Here is an 18,384-nt window from a genome sequence, read left to right as displayed (position 1 = left end):
TGTAAAATGACACAATCATTTTAGAAGACAGTCTGGAAATCCCTCAAAAGGTTAAACATAGTTATGACATGACCCAGCAATTCCACTCCTAGGTATATAACTAAGAGGTGAAAACATATGTCCACATAGCAATGTGTAAATGAATGTTCACAGCCTCATTATTCATCATAGAAGGTGGAAATAACCTACATGTCCATCACCTGATGAATGGATACATAAAACGTGGCATATTCATACAATGGAATATTATTTGGTAATAGAAATTAAATACTGATATATGCTACCACATTCAAGAATCCTGAAAACATGATGCTAAGTGAAAGAAGCCAGTTACAAAAGGCCACATAGTGTATGGGTCCACTCATTAAATGTCCAGAAGAGGCAAACCCACAGGGACAGAAATAAGTTGGTGATTTCCTAGGCCTGCGGGAATTGGGGGAAAATAAGGAGTGACTGCTAATGGGTACAGGACTTCTTTTGGGGATGATGAAAATGTAAAATCAATTGTGCACAGCTCTGAATGTTCTACAACCCACTGTACACTCTGAATTGGTGATCTGTATGATATGTGAAATATGTCAAAGCTGTTAATTTTTTGTTAAAATGGGAACTGTAGCCTGGCACAGTGGCTCATGCCTGCAATCCCAGCACTTTGGGAGGCCGAGGTGGGTGGATCATCTGAGGTCAGGAGTTCAAGACCAGCCTGACTAATATGGAGAAACCCCATCTCTACTAAAAACATAAAAAATTAGCCAGGTGTGGTGGTGCATGCCTATAATCCCAGCTACTTGGGTGGCTGGGGCAGGAGAATCACTTGAACCTGGGAGGCGGAGGTTGCAGTGAGCCGAGAATGCACCACTGCATTCCAGCCTGGGCAACAAGAGTGAAAGTCCATCTCAAAAAAAAAAAAAATGAGAACTGTGAACTGTGTTGGGCACAGGAAGTAGAGTCCTACTCTCAAATAATTTAGTATTATGGTAGAAATAGATATAAACATTTTGATAGTTTTTAAAAAGATAAGTGCTAAGGTACAAGCATGTATAAAGGGCTATGTGCGCCACCACACCCGGTTAATTTTTGCATTTTTAGTAGAGACGGGTTTTCACCACATTAGCCAGCCTGGTTTTGGACTCCTGATCTCAAGTGATCTGCCCATCTCAGCCTCCCAAAGTGATAGGATTACAGGGGTGAGCCACCACACCCAGCCCCATGGGGGTTCTTCTGTAATGAAAAATATAAAGTCTATGTGTCAGGCCTCCAAGTTCAGGCCTGGACATTATAGCCTTGATGACCTGCACATACACCTCCTAATGGTCTCCAGGAGCCAGAAAGTCTGAAGTAACTAGATGGCCACAAAGAGAAGTGAAACAACTAGCTCCTGCCTCAACTGACTGCTCTCCCCCTGCAACGTTCCACCATTGTTTCTGCTCAACCTTGCGAAGCTTCCCCCCCAGACATTAGGTTTTCTCAAGACGCCCCCACCCCTGTAACTATGTTTACTGCACCCTTCCAACTGATAACCCCCACTCTTATGACCGTGCCTGTTTGTAACAGATAACCCCAACTCTTGTGACCATGCATCCTGTGACACCCCCCTAGCAACACCCCTACCCCCAGCTTGCAAAACCACCCTGAACTATAACTTCTGTAACTTTCCACTGCCTACCATAAACCTATAAAACCAACTCCTATCCCACCTCACTCTGCTGACTCTCTTTTTGGACTCAGCCTGTCTACACGCGGGTGAATAAACAGGCATGTTGCTCACACAAAGCCTGCCTGGTAGTCTCTTTACACGAGCGACATGCCTAATACTATGCCTTTGTGCTTTGCATCCATTATCCCATTTAATCCTCACAAGGCCATTCTACAGGTGAGGAAACGGAAACAGGGAAGTAAAGGAACTTGTCCACGGATACACTAGAAAATGCAACACCAGGGTTTGAAGCCACCCAGTCTAACCTCAGAGGGCACAGGTTTGAACTTCACACTGTCCTGCTTCTCTACCTGATATGTCATGCCTTTTCCACTTAATCTCACCAGCATGGAGTCACTACAAAGCTTTTCAGCAGCTGCCACTTTGTTTCTCTCCATCTTCTAATGGATTTGGTTTTCTCTTTGGAGACAGCAGAGAGAAAATGAAGAGGGGAGTTTGGCTCCAAAAGGCTTGTCTGATCATTCTCCCTCTCCCAAAGGCCTGTGGCTCATTTGAGTCTGTCCCAAACCATCTCTTGCATTTAGGGGCTTAAGTGCATGTGGCTATTTACATAAAACTTTATTACTTTAAAGCTGTAAAGGCTCATTTTGTGTTTTCAACCTTCCTATGTTGATTGTTAGGCCCTTCACTTGTGTAAAGAGACCACCAGGCAGGCTTTGTGTGGGCCAGTGGGCTAAGTCTGAGAAAGGAGTTAGGCAAGGGGGAACTGGTTATATAGGTTGGGGTAAATGGTCAGTTAAAGGTGGTAATCGATTTTAGGGAGGGGGAGGGCATCACAGTTTGCATGGTCACAAGGGTAGGGGTTATTCATTACAAACAGGCATAATCATAAGAGTGGTGGTTATTGCAAGTAGAAGGGTGGTTGCAAGTAGAGGGGAGGGTGAGGCAAATTACACAGTTACAGGGGAGAGGGTCTTGAGAAACCCAATGTCCAGGGGGAAATTTCGCAAGGCTGAGCAGGAATGATGGTTGCAGGTTGCAGCAGGGAGAGCAATTAGTTGAGGCAGGAACAAGTTGTTTCACTTCTCTTTGTGGCCGTCTGGTTACTTCAGACTTTCTGGCTCCTGAGGACCATCCAGATGTGTACATGCGGGTCACCAAGGCTATAATGGCCAGGCCTGGACTTTGAGGCCTGACACTGATAAAGCAAATATTAGATCCTTATTTATAGGTGGGGGAGACATTCAGAGAGATTAAATGTTTGGGCAATTTTCACTTCTCTGGCAGTGGTTTCTTTGCCAGTTAAAAGAGGCAGTTGAACTACATATTATTTGTAACAACAAAACATTTGTCATTCTGGACCTGCTCAGATAGGCGGCAATTTGGAAGCAAAGTCAGTTTCATAACTCAGATGTGTCTCCACTAGATTACGATGAGAAAACAAAGTCTGGCGCTCTCGAGGCAACCGGGAGAGCTTGACTATTAGGTCTGCGCAAGGGCAAAAGAGGAGCGAGTACCGTGCAGCCGCGGAACAGACTTTGCGGGCGGTGGGGACGTGTTTTTGGAGCGAACCCGGTAAAGGAAGTGTGCTACGCCATCAAGGGCCCCACTCCCGGCTGTCGCGGGGACGGTGCAGGGTCATTCGCGGTTGAGCTGTCCCGGGCAGGCCCGAGCCTTTGGGTCTCAGGTGACCGGCACAGGCGGCCGCGGGGTTCGAATCTGCTTGTTCCGGCGGTGGAAGAGACGGGCCGGCGTTGGCCGCTGCTGCTAGCAGCTTGAAGCCCAGGGTCGGGACCGATGGCGGCCTGGGCTGCTTCCAGCCTAAGCAGGGCCGCTGCCCGATGCTTGCTGGCACGAGGCCCCGGGGTCCAGGCGGCTCCTCCGCGCGACCCCCGGCCCTCCCAGCCAGAGCCCTGGGGTTGGGGCTCCGCTTCGGGCAGGGCGATGCACCTCACCGCGCCTGTCCCCGCCGGGCACAACAAGTGGTCCAAAGTCAGGCACATCAAGGGTCCGAAGGACGCCGAAAGGAGTCGCATCTTCTCCAAACTTGCTTTGAACATCCGCCTGGCGGTGAAAGGTGAGACCCTGACTGTCACCCACCGCTGGCTGCCGCTGCCCTCTCAGTCCCTACAGCCTCGCTTGCCTCTCGGAGTTGGGCCCACCTAGATCTCCGGCCCTTCACTTTATTTTCCTTCCCCAATACCCGCCATTGCCCGCTTCATAAATCCTCACAACACCTACCTATGTTGGAGATCCTCACTCACCTTTCCAGACGCTGAACATCTAGCCGGTTTGTCAGAGAGGGAGCTGCTCTTGAGAAGAGAAGCCTGTAAGGTAGAAGTGACTTCATCCAGTGTAGCCGGGTACTTAATAGAAACAAGTCCTAAGAGTCAGGGCAGATGTGTGTCTCTCCTGAAGAGACAAATCAACCCCTTTGAAGTCGCCTCAAGTAGCATATTGGTTGTGGCAGGGGCACTGAGTGAAGCTATTGTTTAGGCCCCAGTTTGCTTCATTAATGTTTCCCCAAGACATATGTCCTTGGAAGGTAGTTGTGCAACAGTGTCTTTTCTCCCTTAGGTCACCACCCTGAAAAGGCTTTTTTTCTATTTAGGGTCAGACATCTGTAAGAGTAAAGGAAAAGTTCTGTAGAAAGCATGGACTTTGGGCTGGGCACAGTAGCTCAGCCTGTAATCCCAGCCCAGAGGCAGGTGGTTCACTTGAGGTCGGGATTTCGAGACCAGCCTGGCCAACATGGCGAAACCCTGTCTCTACTAAAAATACAAAAAAAATTAGCTGGACATGATGGTGGGCGGTGCCTGTAATGCCAGCTACTCGGGAGCCTGAGGCAGGAGAATTGCTTGAACCCAGGAGTTGGAGGCTGCAGTGAGCAAGATTGCGCCACTGCACTCCATCCGGCCTGGGTGACAGAGCAAGACTCTGTCTCAAAAAAAGGTATGGACTTTTGAGTCAGGAAAACCTGGTTTATTTCACTGACTAACTTATGACCTTGAACAAGTGACTTAACTTTGCTGAGTTTCTGTGAAACAAGGATAATACCCACCTTGAAGTTTATGGTTTATGGCACATAATAGGCATTCAGTTAATGTCAGTTTACCCCCTCATCTCATGCCTGGTATTCGTTTGCTTCATTTTCTTCAAAATTCTTAAGTTCGAGCAACTTTTATTTATTTTTTTGAGACAGAGTCTCACTCCATCACCCCGCTTGGAGTGTAGTGGTATGATCTCGGCCGACTGCAGCCTCCGCCTCCCAGGTTCAAGTGATTCTCCTGCCCTAGCCACCTAAGTAGCTGGAATTACAGGCACCGCCTGCCACCATGTCCGGCTAATTTTTTTGTATTTTTAGTAAAGATGTGGTTTCGCCATGTTGGCCAGGATGATCTCGATCTCCTGACTTCGTGATCCGCCCGCCTTGGCCTCCCAAAGTGCTGGGATTACAGGTGTGAGCAACTGTACCCAGCCAATTTTTTTGTATTTTTAGTAGAGACGGAGTTTCACCATGTTGGCCAGGCTTGTCTCAAACTCCTGACCTCAAATGATCCACCCACCTCAGCCTTCCAAAGTACTGGGATTACAGGCATGAGCCACTGCACCCAGCCCAAGTTCAGCCAACTTAGTTGTGTTTATTTTGTGCCAGGCATGGCCTTGGTACTACAAAGATGATGAGATACAGCCTCTATGCTCAGATTACAATGTCATGTGAACATTTCAGTAATTTGCACAAAGTAGTAGAGTAAGAGCAGTAATGAGTCCAGGAAGTGTTGTTACCATCTATGTTCCTTGTTCATCTGACACAAAGTGGAGATCGCTGAAACCTAGCAGAATGAAAACCATCCATAAAGACAATGAATTAGAAAGTTCTGGCCGGGCACAGTGCCTCATGCCTGTAATCCCAGCACTCTGGAAGGCCAAGGTGAGTGCATCACTTGAGGTCAGGAGTTTGAGACCAACCCAGCCAATGTGGTGAAACCTTATCTTTACTAAAAATACAAAAATTAGCTGGGCGTGGTGGCAGGTACCTGTAATCCCAGCTACTGAGGAGGCTGAGGCAGGAGAATCCCTTGAACCTGGGAGGGGGAGGTTGTAGTGAGCAGAGCTCACACCACTGTATTCCAGCATGGATGAGAGTGAGACTATGTCTCAAAAAAAGAAAAGGGCCTTTTCTGGCCAGACATAGTGACTCATACCACTCCTTTGGCAAAGTGGTAATCCTACCACTTTGGGAGCCCTAGGCAGGCGGATCACATAAACTCAGGAGTTTGAGACCAGCCTGGGAGAAATGGTGAAAATGTGCATCTACAAAAAAAAAAAAAAAAAAAATTACCTGGTTGTGGTGGTGCACACTGTTTTTCCCAGCTACTTAGGAGGCTGAGGCAGGAGGATCGCTTGAACCCCTGAGGTTGAGGCTGCAGTGAGCTGAAATCATGCCACTGCACTCCAGCCTGGGTGACAAAGTGAGACTTTATCTCAAAAAAAAAAGAAAATACTTTTCCAAAATACTTCTCCAGGCCAGGCGTGGTGGCTCCTACCACTTTGGGAGGCCAAGGTGGGTGGATCACCTGAGGTCAGGAGTTTGAGACCAGCCTGGCCGATGTGGAGAAACTTCATCTCTACTAAAAATACAAAAATTAGCCCAGCATGATGGCGTGCACCTGCAATCCCAGCTACTTTGGAGGCTGAGGCAGGAGAATTGCTTGAACCCAGGAGGTGGAGGTTGCAGTGAGCCAAGATCATGCCACTTCACTCCAGCCTGGGAAATAGAGCAAGACTTCGTCTCAAAACACAAATAAGAAAAACCAAAATACTTCTCCATATCCCATTGAAACACTAGATAAGATATTCTAAGGTAACTGAGAGCTAAATGGTGATTTGCCACTCCTTTGGCTTGGTGGGACTGGAAATCCCTTTTTTTCTCCCATGTTGTAATGAGATGTCTTTGCTCACTTTTTTTTTTTTTTAAATTTTTAAATCTCAGAAGGAGGCCCCAACCCTGAGCTCAACAGCAACTTGGCCAATGTCTTAGAGGTGTGTCGCAGCAAGCATATGCCCAAGTCAACGATTGAGGCGGCGCTGAAAATGGAGGTGTGTACTGTTTGACGTGCTTGTTATCCATCACAGCCCCATAGGGCCCATGTCTGGACGGCCACCAGACACACCAGGCATCAGAATAACTGATATGTACATAATGTGGTTTTTTTCTTTTATTTGAGACAAGGTTGTGATCCTCTCACCTCAGCCTCCTGAGTAACTGGGACTACAGGCATGTGCCACTGCACCTGGCTAATTTTTTCCTTTTAATTTTTCAGAGAGGCGATGTCCCACTCTGTTGCCCAGGCTCTTCTTGAACTGCTGACCTCAAGCCATCCTCCTGCCTTGGCCTCCCAAAGTGCTGGAATTTAAATTATCAGAGAGGGCTGGGTGCGGTGGCTCACGCCTATAATCCCAGCACTTTGGGAGGCCAAGGTGGATGGATCATTTGAGGCCAGGAGTTTGGAGACCAGCCTGGCCAACATGGCAAAACCCCATCTCTACTAAAAATACAAAAATTAGCCCAGTGAGGTGGCACATGCTTGTAATCCCAGCTACTTGGGAGGATAAGGTGGAGGATTGCTTGAACCCAGGAGGTGGAGGTTGTGGTGAGCTGAGATCATGCCACTGCACTCCAACGTGGGCAACAGAGCGAGACTCTGTCTCAAAAAAAAAAAAAAAAAACACATCAGAGAGAAGGGTAGCAATGTAGTTGACACCCTCAAGCTAGAGGCTTCTGGGGGCTCTCTGTCCTTGGTCATTGATTCTAGGAGCATGACTGGGAGTAGGATGCACAGACAGCATGCAGGGCCATACAGCCCGGGACCGCTCAGCCAAGTTGTAGGGAGATAAGGTATTATAGAAAGAAGGGGCAGTGTGGGAGAAAGCCCTTATGTTAGGTTGAGGAAGGTTTGTTTTTCAGATTTTTTTTTTTTTTTTTTTTGAGATGGAGTTTCGCTCTTGTTACCCAGGCTGGAGTGCAATGGCGCGATCTCGGCTCACCGCAACCTCCGCCTCCTGGGTTCAGGCAATTCTCCTGCCTCAGCCTCCTGAGTAGCTGGGATTACAGGCACGCACCACCATGCCCAGCTAATTTTTGTATTTTTAGTAGAGACGGGGTTTCACCATGTTGACCAGGATGGTCTCGATCTCTTGACCTCGTGATCCACCCGCCTCGGCCTCCCAAAGTGCTGGGATTACAGGCGTGAACCACCGCGCCCGGCCGTTTTTCAGATGTTTAAGCCCTAAAGGAGAAAAGCTAGTAGAAAGGAAGAGGGTGGAGGTGATAGAGATGGTGGGAGGGGCAGGTATATAGAGTCCAGGTGAGGGTACACCTTTCTCTGGGGCAGGTAGGGAGGCTGTGAGGAGGTAATAGTTATCTTCCTAGCTCATAGATACTGAGTGCTTCCTGCAGGCTAAGCATGGATAAAAACTGTGTGTGTGTTATCTCATTGAATCCTCAAAACCACCATAAGTAGAAACTGAGGCACAGAAAGATTAGGTGACTTGACTCAGGTCACATAGAAAATGACAGACTTGAAACCAGATAGACTCCAGAGCCTGCACTCTAACCGTTATACATACTGCCTTCGTGTAGACCATGGTACAGAGTAGGTGGTGGAGACAGCACCTATTTCCCCCACCTAGTGGCCCTTTATTTCCTTTGTGAAAGAGGAAGGGAGAAGTCATCAGTTGAGAATTCCTGGAAAGGTGCAAGACAGGGTGCTTGGAGTGGGGAAGACTGAATACATGGACAAGGGATAAGTAGAGGCACACAAGGTCCAGAAGAGTTTAGTCCCTAGAACTCTGCCTGAATTGTTTGAATTTTGAGACCATGCTGTTTTCAGCAGCTCTTACGACAAGCCCTAGGTCTGTGATTTTTCACAGCAATACTCACAGCCTGGGGAGGAGCCTTGCGACTTCACCGGTGGGTTTCTTGCAGGATGGGAGTGTAGGAGGATGAGTCTGAGTGGGAGTGGCTGGGGAATAGATGTGGCATTTGGTTAGGGATGGTAGGAAGCAAAGCTGAGAGATGGCTGGTGGATTGTTCAGGGACCCAAGAAACAGACTCCTTCCAAGTTAGGGGTAGTACTTCCTGTTACCTCAAAACTTGGTTCTAGGGTCTCCTCTTAGAGGGTGGGGACAAAAATAAAGATTAAGTGCTCAGGCTCCAGCCTAGAGAGCCTATCCCATGGAAGTAGTTTTGTGGTACTTGTGGTTCTGGGCTGACATGTGAGAGGGAATTGGGAAACAGGAAAATGTGCTTGTGTTGTTTATTGCAGAAAACCAAGGACATTTATTTGCTGTATGAAGCTCGAGGCCCTGGTGGCTCTTCTTTGCTCATCGAGGCATTATCTAACAGTGGCTCCAAGTGTCAATCAGACATTAGACATATCCTGAACAAGAATGGGTAGGTATGTGTCTAGGGGGAATGGAAGTACTGTTGATCTCTGCTAGTGTTTCAAAAAAAAAGGGGCTTTTTTTTTGAGACGGAGTCTCACTCTTGTCACCCAGGCTGGAGGTACAGTGGCACGATCTCGGCTCACTGCAACGTCCACCTCCTGGGTTCAAGCAATTCTCCTGCCTCAGCCTCCCAAGTAGCTGGGATTACAGGCACCCACAGCCACGCCCAGCTAATTTTTATATTTTTAGTAGAGACAACAGGGTTTCACCACATTGGCCAGGCTGGTCTCACTCCTGACCTCAGGTGATCCACCCGCCTCAGCCTTCCAAAGTGCTGGGATTACAAATGTGAGCCACCACGCCTAGCCATGTTTCAGGTTTTAAGCACACTTCCTCCTTAGCAGAGTCCAATGAGTTAATTGACTTTCCCTTATGTATTCTGTACTAACAGGATTCCAAAGACTTGTTCATCAGGTGTAGAAGGGGATCTTTGTCCTATTATCCCTATCTGTAGCCATTTAATGCCCAAGTCTTAAAAATGCTCCACCAGGCCGGGCACGGTGGCTCAAGCCTGTAATCCCAGCACTTTGGGAGGCCGAGGCGGGTGGATCACAAGGTCAAGAGATTGAGACCATCCTGGTCAACATGGTGAAACCCCATTTCTACTGAAAATACAAAAAAAAAAAAAAAATAGCTGGGCGTGGTGGCACGTGCCTGTAATCCCAGCTACTTGGGAGGCTGAGGCAGGAGAATTGCCTGAACCCAGGAGGTGGAGGCTGCGGTGAGCCGAGATCATGCCATTGCACTCCAGCCTGGGTAACAAAAGCGAAACTCCATCTCAAAAAAAAAAAAAAAAAAAAAATGCTCCACCAGGCCTGGGTACTGTGGCTCATGTCCGTAATCCCAGCACTTTGGGAGGCCGAGGTGGGTGGATCACAAGGTCAAGAGATCAAGACCATCCTGGCCAACATGGTGAAACCCTGTCTCTACTAAAAATACAAAAATTAGCTGGGCATGGTGGTACATGCCTGTAGTCCCAGCTACTCAGGAGGATGAGGCAGGAGAATCGCTTGAACCCGGGAGGTGGAGGTTGCAGTGAGCCAAGATCGTGCCACTGTATTCCAGCCTGGTGACAGAGCGAGACTCGGTATGAAAAAAAAATGCTCCACCAAGGCTGCCATCTTAATGGCACAGGAAATGATGAGCAAAGTCTGCTTCCTCCAAACTGTAATCAGGGCAGAAAATTGACTATGGGGATATTCTTGGGCTGTTCCCTTACCCAGCAGCAGCTGCATTTTCTCCTTCAGGAAGTGATCTGCTCCATATCTGTGTGTACCCCATAGGCTGGGTGAGAAAGAGATAGCAATAGAATGATGAGCTTTATGGAGGCTGAGTGTCTAAAGGCATCCACTCATGTGAGCCTGTTTCCTTCCCTGTCAGAGGAATGATGGCTGAAGGAGCTCGTCACTCTTTTGACAAAAAGGGGGTGATTGTGGTTGGAGTGGAGGACATAGAGAAGAAGGCTGTGAACCTAGAGCGTGCCCTGGAGCTGGCAATCGAAGCAGGAGCTGAGGATGTCCAGGAAACTGAAGACGAAGAAGAAACAAACATTTTTAAAGTAAGCATGAATACGTGTGTTTGGTGGGCTTCTGGGAGGATCCTGATAGGTGCCTTACCCATGCCTCTTGGATTCTTCCTTCCTGTGCCCAAGGGTATATAGGTGAGACAAAGAGTTCACATATTGTACAAACATTTATTTAGTTAGTTAGTTTGTTATTTTTTGAGATGGAGTTTTGCTCTTGTTGCCCAGGCTGGAGTGCAACGGTGCGATCTCGGCTCACTGCAACCTCTACCTCCTGGGTTCAAGCGATTCTCATGCCTCAGCCTCCTGAGTAGCTGGGATTACAGACACACACCACCACACCCAGCTAATTTTCGTATTTTTGGTAAAGACAGGGTTTCACCATTTTGGCCAGGCTGGTCTCAAACTCCTGACCTCGGGTGATCTGCCCACCTCAGCCTCCCAAAGTCCTGGGATTACAGGTGTAAGCCATTGCACCTGACCTCTACAAACATTTATTAAGTGAATACTGAATAGGGCCAACTCTAGTGAGGACTATGAGAAAGAGTCAAAACATTGAAAACGATGTCTTTACCAGTGAAGAGCTCAAACCCAGTGATCCATTCCAGTATTGACATTCAGGACTTTGCAACGTCCTGTGTCTCATTACCTCCTGGTTCCTCACTTCCTGACTTTCCTTTATCCCTAGTTTATTTGTGATGCCTCTTCACTGCATCAAGTGAGGAAGAAGCTGGACTCCCTGGGCCTGTGTTCTGTGTCCTGTGCACTAGAGTTCATCCCCAACTCAAAGGTGCGGCTGGCTGAGCCCGACCTGGAACAGGCCGCTCATCTCATCCAGGTGCTTGGCAACCATGAGGATGTGATTCATGTCTATGACAACATTGAGTAACCAGACTATATGTGCCCCTGGGTTCCTTCCTAGAAATGTGGCAGCCTGTTCCAGCACACAAGCAATCTGTGAGAGTAAAGCCGGTGGGAGACGCAGCAGGCCAGGAGGCCTAAGGCCAGGACTTACAACCTTGAGGCCAAGGGAATCTCACTTATCGGGCCTCTTTGTCAGCTCTGCTGGTGTCTCAGAGCCATCTGGATGAGTATCTTGACACCCTCTTGGATGCAGGGCAGGAACACACAGCTGGTCAGACTCTGATGTTGGGTAGTTGGCCTCTGTGGGGATTGGAAGTGCCCTGAGGCCCTCTGTACTAGTAACTGCTCTTAATAATAACAGCGATTATTGGTTGCTGCATTGCTGTTGTATGGCTCTTGAGTTTTCCTGAGTTTGTGTCCAGCTGTTGGGATCCTCTGAACTAACTTTCAAGTCCCTAGGCTTAGCTCTACTACTCCAGTTCCAAGATTGTTTTTTTGATTGACCATAGAAATGTAGTTGTATCCAGGCACTCCATGGTCTAATCCTGGTCTTATGGACTAAACCTGTCATTCATTCATACAACTAGCTATGTACCAAGAACTGTACTTATCTAGAGCATAAGGTGTTCAACTGGTGCCCTGTGTTAGATCCTGCTCTAGAAGGTAGGACCTTAACACAGGACTGCTCTTTATTGCAGTTGCCCCAGGGCAGTGTGAGCTGCTGTGCAAGCATCTGTTGCTCTCTTTGTGTGACTCCTGTGCCCTTCTTTCACTGAACAGCTTAAGGTTCTAGCCCAGTAGGAAATCGAGTGCCAATAATAAGGGACTTGGCAGTGGCTCACACCTATAATCCCATCTACTCCAGAGGCTGAGGCTGGGGGAATCACTTGAGCCCAGGGATTTGAGGCTACAGTGAACTATGATTGCACCATTGCATTCTAGCCTGGTAACAGAGTGAGAACCCTGTCTTTTATTTTGAGTCAGGGTCTCACTCTGTGGCCCAGGCTGGAGTACAGTGGCACAATCTCAGCTCACTGCAGCCTTGACTTCCTAGACTCAAGTAGTTCTTCCACCTCAGCCTCTCAAGTAGCTAGGACTACAGTTGCATGCCTAATATATATATTTTTTATAGAGATGGGTTTCACTATGTTGTCCAGGTTGGTGCTCCTGAGCTCAAGTGATCTGCCCACTCGGCCTCCCAAAGCGCTGGGATTGCAGGCATGAGCCACCATGCCTGGCTGAGTGTGTCTTTTTTTTTGGAGACAGTCTTGCTCTGTCACCCAGCCTGGAGTGCAGTAGCATGATCTTGGCTCACTGCAATCTCCACCTCCCAGGTTCAAGCGATTCTCCTGCCTCAGCCTCCCAAGTAGCTGGGATTACCACCACGCCTGGCTAATTTTTGAATCTTTAGTAGAGACGGAGTTTTGCCATGTTGGCCAGGCTGGTCTTGAACTCCTGGCCTCAGGTGATCCGCCCACCTTGGCCTCCCAAAGTGCTGGAATTACAGGCATGAGCCACTGCACCCACCTCTGTCTCTCAAAAAATAAAAAAATAAGGGACTTGCCAGGGCCTGCTTTGCCTGGGTCCCTGTGCATTCTGAGATTGGTCAGAGTGAACCAGTGAGAAAATTGGGCTGCTCTCAAGAAGGGCTACCACAAGCTGGTTTTGAAAGCTTCTTGGTTCTCAGAACAACCAGCCCTAGATCCTTTTCATCTCTGATGCCAAATGATGTGGCACTGAGAACTGAAGAGGAAACTCAAACAGGAAGAAGAGTGAAGGGCTGAATAAGAAGCCTGGCTGGGGGGAAATACGGCCCTTGGTACCTTTTGCTCCTAATAGTCACTTCTGGGTTTAGAAGGGCCAGGAATGCCCACCTCCTGCTCCAGAGCCTGTCAAGCATGTCAGCCCTGGAGTGGTTTTCTGATCCCTGTTATACACTTATTTATAAGTTATTTAAGCTAATTCTGAGTTCAGGTATTTTCCTGAAGCAGCCTCAGGTACATAAGGATGGCAAAGAACTGAAACTAAATTTCCTGTAAATGACAACTTTAGCTTCTAAGAAAAACATTACTAATTCCACATTGATGTCAATAGCTGGAAAGCAAGGGCTACGAGGAAGAAAAATAGTGAAATCATTCATGGTCATGTCATATATGAACCTCATTTCATAATCATTACACTGCCTGAGATTCTTTAGTTTTTATAGGAAAAAACTTGCCCAAATATCTGAATTGCTTATCATTAAAAAAGAGCAAGTTGGCTGGATGCAGTGGCTCATGCCTGTAATCTCAGCACTTTGTGAGGCTGAGGTGGGTGGATTGCAAGGTCAGGAGTTCGAGACCATTCTGACCAACATGGTGAAACCCCATCTCGACTAAATATAAAAATTAGCTGGGTGTGGTGGCACACGCCTGTAATCCCAGCTACTCAGGAGGCTGAGGCAGGAGAATCGTTTGAACCGGGAGGCAGAGGTTGCAGTGACCTGAGATTGTGCCGCTGCACTCCAGCCTGGGTGACAGAGCAAGGCTCTCTCAAAAAAAAAAAAAAGAGCAACTTTATGTTTATATCTGACTTCACAATTTATAAGATACTTTCTAATGTTATTTATTTGATTTTCCACACAAACCTATAAAATACTTTGGACAAGTATTTTATGCACAAATCATCTCATACCAAGCAGGTAAGAACAGGTATAATACCACATCTTATATTGATATACTTTGATTTATAAAATAGCTCTGTTTTGGAAATTATTTGGAGGAATCTGATCATTTATAATCTGAGAAATCTGTACTAAGGGAGTCGGCTCTTGACAGGAACTTGGCTAGTCATGTGAATAAATCTCCTTTAATGTAGCAGATATAATTTGTTATTATGGATTGTTCCATAACCAATTCTCTTACATCAAGACATGCTTAGTGTTAAGACTACATCAAGACATGCTTAGTGTTAAGACACAGTAAAGGCTCCTGTGATGATGGCTCTGCACTGACCCCTAGTGGTGCCCTGCAGTCTCTCTCCTGCAGTTAATAGGAAAGGCAGAAATGAACCCTTGAATTTGTTCTGCCATCTCTGGATCCGGTAAAGAGACCCTGAGCTAGTCAAATAAAGATGTTTATGCTGAGGTATTATGTTGCCACTAAAACTTACTTTTCAGAGAATCTTTTGTCAGAGAAAATGTTTACAATATAACATTAAGGGAAAAAAGATACAAACTATATGTATAGTGTCGTCCAAATTTTGAAATAGATATGCATATATTTATTTTTTTGTTTGTTTTTGAGATGGAGTTTTGCTCTTGTTACCCAGGCTGGAGTGCAATGACACGATCTCGACTCACCGCAATCTCCACCTCCCAGGTTCAAGCGATTCTTCTGCCTCAGCCTCCTGATTAGCTGAGACTACAGACATGTGCCACCACATCCGGCTAATTTTTTGTATTTTTAGTAGAGATGGGGTTTCTCCATGTTGGTCAGGCTGGTCTTGAACTCCCGACCTCAGGTGATCCGCCCTCCTCGGCCTCCCAAAGTGCTGGGATTACAGGCGTGAGCCACCACATCCGCCCTCCTCGGCCTCCCAAAGTGCTGGGATTACAGGCGTGAGCCACCGCATCCGGCCATATTTATTTAACATACTATATATATGAACTTTTTAAAAAGACTAGAAGAAAGTGTACTAAAATATCAAAACTGGTTATCTCAGGGTAGTGATGTTATTACTGAGTTTTATTTTTGGTAATCATGTTTTCCTTTTTTTTCTTTCTTTCTTTATTTTTTTCAAGAGATGGTGTTTCCCTGTGTTGCCCAGGCTGGTTTTGAATTTCTGGCTTCTAGGGATCCTCCTACCTCAACCTCCCGAAGTGCTGGGATTATAGGTGTGAGCCACTGTGCCTGGCCTTCATGTTTTACTTTTATCAGGCAAAATATTTAAAAAAACAAAAACAAAAGCTAGTCTCACAGCATCTGAGAGTCTGGGAATCAGGTGCACATTAAAGTCAGAGAAATGGTGTCTGGTGCTGGCTTGGCTTGCTTTGCCTTCTTGGTCATTGTCTTACCAATATAAGATCACTCAAGGCCCTGAAGCCACCTTGGGCTTACGTTCATTTGTCCTTTTAGTGGGATAGAAGTATCTTCGATAGACTCTGTTCACAGTCTTGATTCCTATAAGGAGCACTCTTATGTATGGCTGCCTCCCCTCTGCTAGAGGCTCTGAATGAATCAAAGAAGAACAGTAAAGGCTCTGCCTCCAAGCAACTGTGGAAATTCAGCCATGTAGTTTAGTTATTTTTTTTCTCTGAAACTTACAGCAATCAATAAAGCATCAAACTAAGAGCCCCCAACTCCCAGACTTCTTTGAATCCCGTAAGACGCTTCTAGAGACATTCTGTGAAGAGAAAATAAAAGTAAGTCTGCCAAAAGGGAATGCTATGATAGATCCGAGTACTATTTTTCTTCTCTTTCTTTCTTTTTTTTTTTTTTTGAAAAGTGCGTGTGTGTGTGTGAGAGACAGGGTCTCATTTTGTTGGCCAGGCTGGAGTGCAGTGGCACAACCACGCCTTACTGCAGCCTCAACCTCAGGCTCAAGCAATTCTTCCACCTCAGCCTCCTTGTACGCCACCATGCCCAGCTATTTTTTGTTTTGTAAAGATGGGGTATTACTATGTTGCCAGGGCTAGTCTTCAACTCCTGGGCTCAAGTGATCCTCTCATCTCTGCCTCCCAAAGTGCTGGGATTACAGGTGTGAGCCATCAGTTGGTGCCACACTACTCTGGACTAAAATTATTCTATGGCCAGCCAGTGAACAGGGTAGCATTTTAACTTCTTTATTCTTTTTATTTTTTGTGTATGCCCAAAAGGTAGCATTTATTGTCTTTAAAAAGGCAAACCTTACAGAAATAAATAACAACAACAAAATCCCATTTAATTCTACCTCCTAAGATACAACCACCATTAACAATCTATATTATTCCACTCTTGGGAGCCAGTCTGCTAGGGACCAAATTCTAGCTCTGCCAATAGCTAGCAACCTTGGAAAAGAATTTAACCTCTTTGTGCCTGCCTCTTTACCTGTAAAATGGAGGTAATGATAGCACCTATTATATGGAGCTGTTTTGAGAATTAAATAAGTTAATATATGTTAAGCACTTAAAACAGCACCTGGCAACAGTAAGTGTTCGATAAATGTTGGCCTTTTTCTCAGTAATTGTGAATGAGCATTTTTTTTTTTTTACATTAAAAAATTCTTTTGGCCAGGTATGGTGGCTAATGGTCTCAAACTCTTGAGCTCAGGCAATCTGCCTGCCTCAGCACTTTGGCAGGCCAAGGCAGGTGGATTGCCTGAGCTCAAGAGTTAGAGACCATCCTGGGGGCAACATGGTGAAACCCCGTCTCTACTAAAATACAAAAAATTACCTGGGCTTGGTGGTGCACACCTCTAATCTCAGAGATTCCAGTGAGATTGCACCACTGCACTCCAGCCTGGACCACAGAGCGAGACTCTGTCTCAAAAAAAAAAAAAATCTTCTTTTTAATTGTGATCGGATCTTGGCATGTTGCCCAGGCTGGTCTTGAACTCCTGGGTTCAAGTGATTCTCCTAAAATGCTGGGATTATAGGTGTGAGCCGCATTGCCTGGCTACCATTTTTTTTTTTTTTTTTAAATAGATAAGGAGTCTCAGTATGTTGGACAGGCATATCAGGGTCTTAATATGTAGTTTTGAACTCATGGCCTTAAGCAATTCTGCCTCAGCCTCCCAAATTGTTGAGATTACAGGCGTAAGCCACCACACCTGGCCTGAATGAGCATTTTTTGAAACTGAAAAGTGATCACACTATACACTTTGCTTTAACCTTTTTTTTTTTTTACTTCACAATATATCCCGGTTACCTTTTAGTATTAGTATGGAGAAGTCTCTTCATTTTTTTTTAATAGCTACATAACTTTTTTGGTATTAATATGTCATAATTTAACCAGCCTCCTATCAATGGGTATTTGGATTATCTATTTTTAAAAAGATGCTAGGGCCAGGTACAGTGGCTCACACCTGTAATCCCAGCACTTTGAGAGGCTGAGGTGGGGAGATTGCTTGAGCCCAAAGAGTTCAAGACCAGCCTGGGCAACATGGCAAAACCCTGTCTCTACAAAACATACAAAAGTTAGCAGGGCATGGTGGTGTGCACCTGTAGTACCAGCTACTTGGGAGGCTGAGATGGGAAGACTGAGTCCAGGAGATCGAGGCTGCAGTGAGCTATGATTACGCCATTCCACACCAGCCTGGGTGATGGACTAAGACTCTGTCTTAAAAAATAAAAATAAAAAGTAGCCGAGTGTGGTGGCATGTGCCTGTAGTCCAGCTACTGAGGAGACTGAGACAGGAGGATCCCTTGAGCCTGGGAGTTTGAGCTTGTGTATGACTGCGACACTGTACTCCAGTCTGGATGACAAAAAGATCTTGTCTCAAAAAAGAATTTTCATCAAATCAGGTGACAGATTTGTTGAATTAAAGAAAATGTTTACACCAGATCTATTGAGCTATTCCTTAAGAAAACTGTTTTATTTGTATTTATTTTTCCCTATCTTATGTCCAGGTGTCCCCATGTTCTTGAAGTTAAAAAAGAAAATGTGCAGCTGGTTTGTGATTGGGCTGCCCAATGGGACCAGTACTTTCTGAGACCCTGAGCACTGGGGGAAGGTACTTCCAGGTGCTTACTCAAGGATATCCACTCAGTGTAAAACCAGGGGGACAGGCTTGAGAACTTATAACCCAGCTGGGAAGCTTCACATGGGGAAAATGAAGAATGAGGAGAGAAACCAATATAGGGAAGATCAGCCAG

At 46.3% G+C, this 18,384-nt stretch overlaps 1 protein-coding gene across 1 annotated transcript; it reads left to right on the top strand.

Annotated features, from left to right (window-relative positions):
• Positions 1 to 3,454: 3,454 nt before the first annotated feature.
• Positions 3,455 to 13,687, top strand: LOC105711208 (translational activator of cytochrome c oxidase 1). The gene is made up of 5 exons (XM_012443823.2): positions 3,455 to 3,734; positions 6,651 to 6,757; positions 8,986 to 9,113; positions 10,547 to 10,724; positions 11,377 to 13,687. The coding sequence occupies exons 1-5, from the start codon at positions 3,455 to 3,457 to the stop codon at positions 11,575 to 11,577; spliced, it is 894 nt and encodes a 297-aa protein (XP_012299246.1). The 3' UTR covers positions 11,578 to 13,687.
• The last annotated feature ends 4,697 nt before the right edge of the window (positions 13,688 to 18,384 follow it).

Source organism: Aotus nancymaae, unplaced genomic scaffold, assembly GCF_030222135.1.
Source record: "Aotus nancymaae isolate 86718 unplaced genomic scaffold, 86718_ANA_hifiasm-v0.15.2.pri h1tg000089l, whole genome shotgun sequence".
NCBI lineage: Eukaryota > Metazoa > Chordata > Mammalia > Primates > Aotidae > Aotus > Aotus nancymaae.
The sequence above is the reverse complement of the archived record's forward strand: the minus strand, read 5'-3'. Positions and strand labels throughout refer to the sequence as shown.